At 34.3% G+C, this 8,505-nt stretch overlaps 1 protein-coding gene across 1 annotated transcript; it reads left to right on the plus strand.

Moving 5' to 3' along the window:
• Window positions 1-478: 478 nt before the first annotated feature.
• On the plus strand, window positions 479-8,065 carry RAD51AP2 (RAD51 associated protein 2). The gene is given in 4 exon segments (XM_032353801.1): window positions 479-3,741; window positions 4,108-4,188; window positions 7,779-7,893; window positions 7,895-8,065. Coding segments are annotated over 4 exon segments (3,498 nt in total). The 5' UTR covers window position 479; the 3' UTR covers window positions 7,935-8,065.
• The last annotated feature ends 440 nt before the right edge of the window (window positions 8,066-8,505 follow it).

Raw genomic sequence — 8,505 nt, forward strand, 5'->3', positions numbered from 1 at the left:
AGAAGACGCTCTAGAGCAACTGTGGTGAAGCCGCTTCTGAGGTAAACAGAATTTTAGAATTTTTAAAATAAAGTTTCTGTTTTCAAACTTGAAAAGAGGGAAAATGAAAGAGAGAGAGAGAGAGATTCTGACTTTCCCCTTCATTCTACCAAAGGGAAGAAAATATTTAGAGCCGCTACAGTCCAGGCACTAGCAAGAGGCGCTAAAAATAGACAACGTAACCGCCCTCGGTGCGCTGTACTTTGGGGGAGAGACTCGGAGCTCCCCAGCTCAAGGCACAGTGGGGGCGGGGCCTATTCCTGGGGCGTGTCGGGGGCGTGTCACGGGCGGGACTTTTTCGGAGTCTGAGGTCAAAAGCAGCCTCAAGGGGCGTGTCAGGGGCGTGACCAGGGCGTCGAGGGCTGGGGTTAGGCGGAGTCGCCTGGAGCCTACTTCGAAGACCAGCCCGCAGGCACCTCAGAACGTCTCGGTTCGCAGTCATGTCGCTCACGCACTCCAGCGCGCGGGGTGCGGAGTTCGGGGAACCTCTCTGCTTTTTACCGCCTGTCGAGGACCCTGATTCCCAACCCCCCAGTAGTAAGCGGCCACGTCTAACGGAACCGGGCAGTGCCTCTGAGGCGCAGTGGAGGCTCCCTTTGGTGCCTCGCTTGTCTGAGGTGGAAAAAGTCTGGCAGTTGCCGCCCAGACCCGTCAGGGCGCCCTTTGTTTCAACTAACGTGATTTTTGGTCACTCCACAGACTCGTCTGCGGGGAAACCCGTCAGTGGGGAGCAGATAGCTAATCTGCGATGCCAAAATGGCAAATCGGAGATGAGTGGTTGTTTGCAGTCTCTCCCCTCACAAAGTTTTGATTCTGGCTTGAGGGCTTCTGGAAGGTCTCCTGAAGCAGGGCTGGGTGACAACGAGGTTTTCAGGGCGCACTGCGGCGATGGCGCTGAAGCCCAGGCCGGTTCGCTTCTGCCCAACGCCTCAATACACGATTTACCTGGAGTTAAGGACGCGGACGGAAACCAGTATTTAGTCCAAGGGAGAGACAATATTCAGGAAGACCACTGTTGTGTAAAACAGACAGAAAACCTATTTAGGGATGTCACCTTTCCCAAGGAAACCAAATCAACATTTCATGATATTAAGAACAGGTGTAAAGTTGACAGTGTTAAGCCATCAAATAAAAAAGAAAATAACATTTCAGCATCAACACTAAATATCTCAAAATCTGAAAACCAGCCCAGCATAGAAATCGCCAAAGCCAGCTATTTTAGAGATAGCAGCACAATAAGTATCCCTGAGTTTCCAACTGATTTAAATAGCAAAATGTCCTCTGTCTATTTAAAGGAAATAGCAAAGAAAAAGAATGACAAAAACGAGGCATATGTTAGGGATTTCACAAACATTTACTGGTCCAAAAATAGACCTGATGTTAAGAAGCAAAAGTTACAGGATGATAAAAACATTGTGGAAGCCGATGCAGAAAATATTTTTTCTGCATGCTATGAAAGTAACCACCAGTCACTCAGCAACCAAAATATTTGTGTGAGAAAAAAAGACTTGATCAGTTTAAACTACTATAACCACAGTAGTATCATATCTGATGTAACAGACTCTGAAAAGGATTTCACTATAATACTAAGGAATGCAAACTTGGGAGAAGTAGAAACATGCCTGGACATTTACATTTTTACCGGATCAGAAAACTCTCAAAGCCAGGACTGTAACATTAGACATGTTTTGGGAAAAAAGAGGGCAAGTTGTTGGATTATGGATAATTACAAGACTCAAAGTGAAAATACTAAGACAACTGGAGAAAAAATGAATTTTCTACAATTATTAGAAATAGATAATTTAAGCAAAGAAGATTATCACTATCCAAAAGCCATGAAAACACATGAAAAACAACCCAAACCGCTCATGGTAGGAACACTTGGTAGCCAAAAGGCTTTAATAATTTTATTTTGGTTAAATGGTAAGGGAGAAAACAGTAATATGCTAGAGTTAAAATATACTACACAAAAAGACTCTCATTTAAACAATATTTTTAGAAGTTTCATTATGGCAATTTTTTATTTTCATGAAAATATTTCAGGAAATCAAAAAGATAATATTTTAATCTGGTGTGAAAATTTCAAGGATAAAAAGGAAACTGATCTTCAAAATCTAATAACTAAGAATATGAATGTCATTAGAAAGAATATGTTATGCATGTATTTACAAACTAGTGTTTCAGAACCTTTAAATAGCATATTGAAAAACAACATAACGTCTTTGCTCAGTAACTGTGAATCTTTAATGAGAATTGAAAATGATTCTAAGTTAGAGGAGCGATGCATTGTCAAATGGTTAGTGCATTTGCATTTTTCAAAAAACATAGAGGAAAATCATATTGTAAAGCTAGCAAGGATTTCAACTTTTTCAAGACTATTAGAAGATATGAAACCTATGTTAGAAAAAAAGTTATTTAAAACTGATCAAGATTTTGAGGAGTCTAAGAAAAAAACCATCAATTCCTTTTGTCTGACAACTAAAAACAAACATATTCCAATTTTTGAAACATACGAAAAAATTCCTCTTTTAATGGATTTTGATGAGGAGGAGGAAATTTCTTTGACAAAAGAAATTTACAAGAATAAGAGTTTTCCTGAACAATTCATAAATGAGGAAAATTGGGTTCACTGTAGTCCTAATACTGTTACAACACATGTTAAGTCTGGCTCTCCATTTATACAGAAAGGCCGTAGACAGGTTAGTGAAAAATTTTATGAAATAAATTCGTACAACCCAGATTTAGACACTGAAAGAAAACAGGAGTGTGCTAAGATCAGTAGCTTTAATTTTAAGTGCATATTTGAAGATTTCTTCAATATTAGGCAACTGGCCATACCAACAAACCCCGACTTAAAACATAGTGAACAAACCAATCCTAGGACTCTAATCGAAGTGCAAAATGTTATGAACTTGCTAAGTGAAATCAAAGGAAAAAAACATGACCTAATTTTGAAGGCAGAAGTAAAAGTCATGGCACAAAGTTTACCCAACAGTTGTCAAGTTAACAAAGATATTAAGATAGAAAAGGAAGAGAAAAGTAATTTCTATTCAGTGGATGGCATGTTTTCTATGCAACCAGTTTCCTTAATGAGTAAAAAAGTAAATCTGGAAGAAACGAAATATGTTAATCAAAATAATGTGGCTGACAGAAATGAATATGAGAGTGTTTTGCAAGACAGTGAGTTGGCTACTTCAAAGCATTTTCATCCAAAGAATGATTCTGCAGAATGTGTTAATCATCAATTTGAAACTGATTTGAGTCTAGGGAACAATGAATGTTTTCAGGACTTAACTGCTGAGTGTTTATCAACAGAAGCTCTGACAATAGTGAATGATTGTGAGATGAAGAGTAAATTTGATTTAGTACTTGAAGAACTTCATATGTTTCACGAAATTAGTAAGGAAAACAAAATTCCAAGTGCTGTGGAAACAAACAATGGGCAAGAAAATTACTTTAGAGAAAAGAATGATATTGAAGAGGTAAAAATGGAGATAAAAAAAGATTTGAAAATGGTTACAGTCAACAAAGTATGTGAGTCTTCCTTGCTCTGTGATGCTAGAACATGTCCTAACATGCCTAAAAGACACCAAAGTTCATTTAAATGGAAAACAATACCCGATCGTGGAGAACAGGAAGTTCCAAATGAATATAGCTGTCCAAGAACCCTGGAAGAGGAATTTTATTCTACTTCCAAGGAAGGTATGAAATTAGTGTTAAAACGTTTTTTCTCATGATTGAAAAAAATTGTTGCCTTTTATCTGTGTAGGCCAAATACATAATTTTTTGAAAAAAGGAGAGCGAGGTAAAGAGTAAGACAATATTTACAGATGCACATTATTTTCCTATGAAAGCCTGGCTGGTCAAACACTAAATAATACCCTGAAGTTGAAGGACACAAGTGATGAATTTTTTTAAAAGGAGCCTTGGTGAGACCTGCTTCTGCTTCATTTATTTAATATTAGAAGCCAATAGGAGGAAACATTTTTGAGAAATTAATTTATTTATAGTATTAACATTTTGTGTAAAAGTTACTTTTTGCTGTAACATATTGATTTTTATTTGCAGACTGTGAAAAACCTTCACCTAAAAGACCTGCTTATTTCTCTGATGAACTTGAGGGAAAATCTAATTGTTTACTGAAGGGAGGTAAGATTTTTGGTTATTTTCTAGAATACCTTTAGAGATGATTTTTGCATTTTGTATTTTTTAGCATGCGGAGAATATCCTCAGGTTGTGAGAAGATAAATACAAAGATTTATCACTTTTGTAACCATTAAATTTTACTGATGCACATTCCAGTAGTTATAAATCAGTTAAAAATTAAAATTCCACTTAGAATATTACTGGGAAATGTGCTCTACGAAACCATAGTTCTGTATTTGCAGTGATGCATTGCAATAACTAGGTGATGAAGTGTGTGGGTTTTTTTTGTTGTTTGTATGTTTGTTTGTTTGTTTTTTGGCTAATATACACATCTAATGTATGTAACATTAATTGGCAAAACCAAAAAAGGCATTTATCTAAGTTGGATTTTCATTGATGAGATGTTATTCCCAATTACATATTGTTTTGTCTATGTTCCTTATTATGGGGATTTATATATGGATATTTTATTTAGTAATTAAAAAGTTATTATCACTTAGATATGTTAACATGATCTAGGACTATGACATTTAAAATTTGATTAGTACTAAATAATAAAACTAAAGAGAAGTTAAACAACTAACTTTATCCATTGCCTAAAAGGTCTACGACAGCTGAATAAAACACGCTAAGTTTAATATCCAATTTTTTTAATTTTTAAATTTATTTTTAAAATTTCTTTTCAGTGTACCATAATTCATTGTTTATGTACCACACCCAGTGTTCCATGCAATACATGCCCTCCTTAATACCCACCACCAGGCTTACCCAACCTAATATCCACTTTAACTTGTGATACCAATGGGAGTGAAGTAGAGGTAGGGTTGAAATTAGGAAACTTTTCTAAATGACTTTTTCATATGGTCAGAAATTGCTGGCATTACACCACAAGACTGGATCTAGAAAAAGTAATGATATAGGTGAACATATTAACCAAAACATCTTTAGTCATGCATTATTCCTCAAAATTTTTTTCCTGACCTTTCATCATCTGTAGGATGTATCCTTGATAACTTTATTCAGTCACTTGAAAACTGTGCCTGTTTCTCTCTTCTTAGTTTACAATGAGATAATCTTAAAAATTAATCTCATTCCTTGGAAGGTCAAGAGCCCCTAGGTAGTCTCTTCTCCTTTGAATAAAGGGAATAATTGAAAGAACGATACTCTGAGATTCAAAACAAAGTGGTAGAATTAGCCTGGAAAGGAAATAGGTTGTTTCTTCTAGGACAAACAGGAAGAGATTGGGTTTAGGCAAGTAGTTTGAGATAGAAAGGAAGAAGAGTAGGTAGCTCATACTCCTATTGTCATCATGGTCATAATTGTAACAGTGGAATGGATATATGAGGAAAATTGAAGTATGTACACAAATTGGAAAAAAAATGTTACATTTGTTGGGAATATCTGAACCCATAATACTCTAGTGTGCTTTTACAAGAAAAAGAGCCTTGTCATGAAACATGAAAAATCATATGGACAGTCAGAGTTATTTAGTACCATGTTAAGACTATCCTCTTGGATTGACATTCGTAGTGCATAAAAATGGAGTGATTTTCCTGAGACTTGTTAAAATCCATAGTGTAAGGAAAAAGTTGGGAAATGGTGTGAAGCAGAGCTAGCAAACAAGGACTAATTCTGCCTAGGTAGAGTGGGTGACTGCTTATGCAGTGTGGTCTTAAAGGCATTGGGAAATGGTTGGCTTCACAGTGATGCTGAAGTGTTTTTTATATTTATTCAGTTGTCATCATGATGCCTCCAGTTAAATCTACCTCTAATATTTCCAGTGCATCCGGATTCACTCTGTTTCTCTCTCCTTTCTCTGTGGTGTAGAAAATGAAAGTAGTTTGAAATTATTTTGAACATGTGAAATATGACAGCCAGTCAGTACACATGGTGCTTTATATATCATTTAGCACCCAAACTTCCCTAACCTGAAGGTATATACAAATCACCTGGGTGTCCTGTTCAATGATTCTGATTCTTTTGTGCGGTAGGCCCTAAGATTCTGTATGCCCAACAAGCTCCTAACATATGTAGATACTGCTAGCCTGTGGACTGTATTTTGACTTGCAACAATTTAGAAAACATTTGAGTTAATATTATCTCTAAAAGATTACTAATCCATTTTATGGCTTTTTTTAAACACTGCTTTTTTAACTTATTTAAGTTCAGTTAGTTAACACTGAATTTTAAAATAAATAATTTAATGCTTGAACGTTTAGAATTGTTAAATAGTACAAAGCAATAAATTAATCTGGTGCACAGTAATAATAAAAGTAATAATAAAATAATAAAATTACTTATAATATAAAAGGAAGAAATCCAAGGAGACAAAGAAGCATATCCTCATAGCCACAACCTGATGACTCTTTAAGGGCATATGCTTTGCAAAGAGCCTGCTGTTGATACAAAGTGGTTTGGTGATTTCCTACCCATTGCAAAATTACCAGAAGTATCTTTTATATTAGACTACGAAAGAGGAAAGCTATTCTTTGAAAAAGTAATCAAGTAGACTAATTCTTGCTTTGTTCTGAAATCATAATCTCATAATGAAGAAGTTCACTTAGCATAAATTTCTGAAATTATCTAATTTATAAACAAATTTATAAACAAATCCAGAAATGATCCAACAATTTTGTTTTATTTGGACAATCCCTTTTTCTGTAAAAACTGAAAAAAACTAGTAATACGCTTTTTCTCTTACTTTTATAATTAACTGTATACTTTTAATGTTGAACAAAGTATCATAAACATATTTATAACTATTTTCGTAGTAAGTTTTTTCTCCCTGTTTATATATAGTTAAGCTTTGTATTTTATTTCATTAATGTTTACATAGATAAACACACAGTTTCTACTTGGTTCAGCTTAGTAGAAATCATGCTGTTTATCTTTTGTTAAAAGTATTAAGTTGATTACACCATTTTTAGTAAAATATGCTATTATATTAAGATCATACTACTTGATTGAAGCTGGCTTAAAGTTTGATACATTTTTAGCTTTACATATGTACCTCACTATTTTTTTTTAAAAAAGCATTTGGAAAATTAAAGATATTTTTGTGTTTCATTATCAAGAATGTTGATCCTACCTGTCTGGTCAACCGTTCGTTGTCCATGAAATGCTTTGAACTTTGAATATGACTGTATGATGTTATATAAAAATTTCAAAATTAGAGCCCTCCATTTATATATAATAGTGAAATGTATTTGTGCAATATCGTTGATAATAATCTCCATTAGAGATCATTAATAGTAAAACCTACAGTTAAGCTTCTAGTAGAGAAATGACTTGGTTTCTAAAGCCACAACATCAAGTTAACTGTATAGTTTTGCTGTTGTTAAGTCAAACTGCCAGACTGGAATGTTGATTTTATTTAGTTGCTATCTTATGTGGGCAAGTTACTTAACTTCTGTTGTGCTGAGGTTTTCACATTTTAAAAATGGAGATAGGATAAGCAAACTGATGCATTTAAAGCACTTAGCTCAGTGATTCAGAAAATATTGCTAGATGTTGATGAGAAGTAGAATTTTTTAAGCTTAGAAACTACAAGTAATTTTTATTCCCTCATGTACTTTTATTGTCTTATATTTTAGGTAGTAATTTTTCACATGGAATTTCAAGAATACTACCTCTTAAGACCTGCAGTCGACCAATAAGAATTGGTTTGTCAAGAAAAGCTAAGCTTAAACAACTTCATCCTTATTTGAAGTAAATGTTATGAGAACTTAAAAGAAGGCACTGGACTTTAATATTTCAAAACATTTCACATTTATAAACCTTTTGTCTCTTACTTTGGTTAAATGCTTTGTCCTGATTGAAAGTTTTGAGCTTTATTTATTACGAAGTATGCAGAGGATTTAGTGTGTGTGTGTTCTTTGTGTGAATTAGATAATTGCCTTTAAATGTTTAAAAAATTTTATTATTGTTTTCATATTATTATAATATGTACATTAAAAGCTTTTCATGATCTCATAAAACATGTCAACTTATATTTCATGATATGTATGTGTATAAAACTTTTATGGAGAAGAGTGATATAGCCTTTATAGGTTTCTCAAAAGGATCTGTAATTCATAAAAAAGGTAAAAGAAAAAAAACAAAAAAACACCATATCAATCCACTTTCCTTAATTTATCAAGTGAAAAATAGAGGTGCAAAGAGGATGGGTAAGTTTTTAAGAACACAGAATTAGTGTCTGGATTGGGATAGAGGCACTCTCTGAAGAATTCTTTCCTACTTTTCTTTGCATTCATTTTATAATTTTTATCATTCCCCAGAGTCTATCTTTGGCCCCAGAGCAGAATTATGATCATGTAGTTA

This window comes from Mustela erminea, chromosome 7, assembly GCF_009829155.1.
Source record: "Mustela erminea isolate mMusErm1 chromosome 7, mMusErm1.Pri, whole genome shotgun sequence".
In the NCBI taxonomy this organism is placed as follows: Eukaryota; Metazoa; Chordata; class Mammalia; order Carnivora; family Mustelidae; genus Mustela; species Mustela erminea.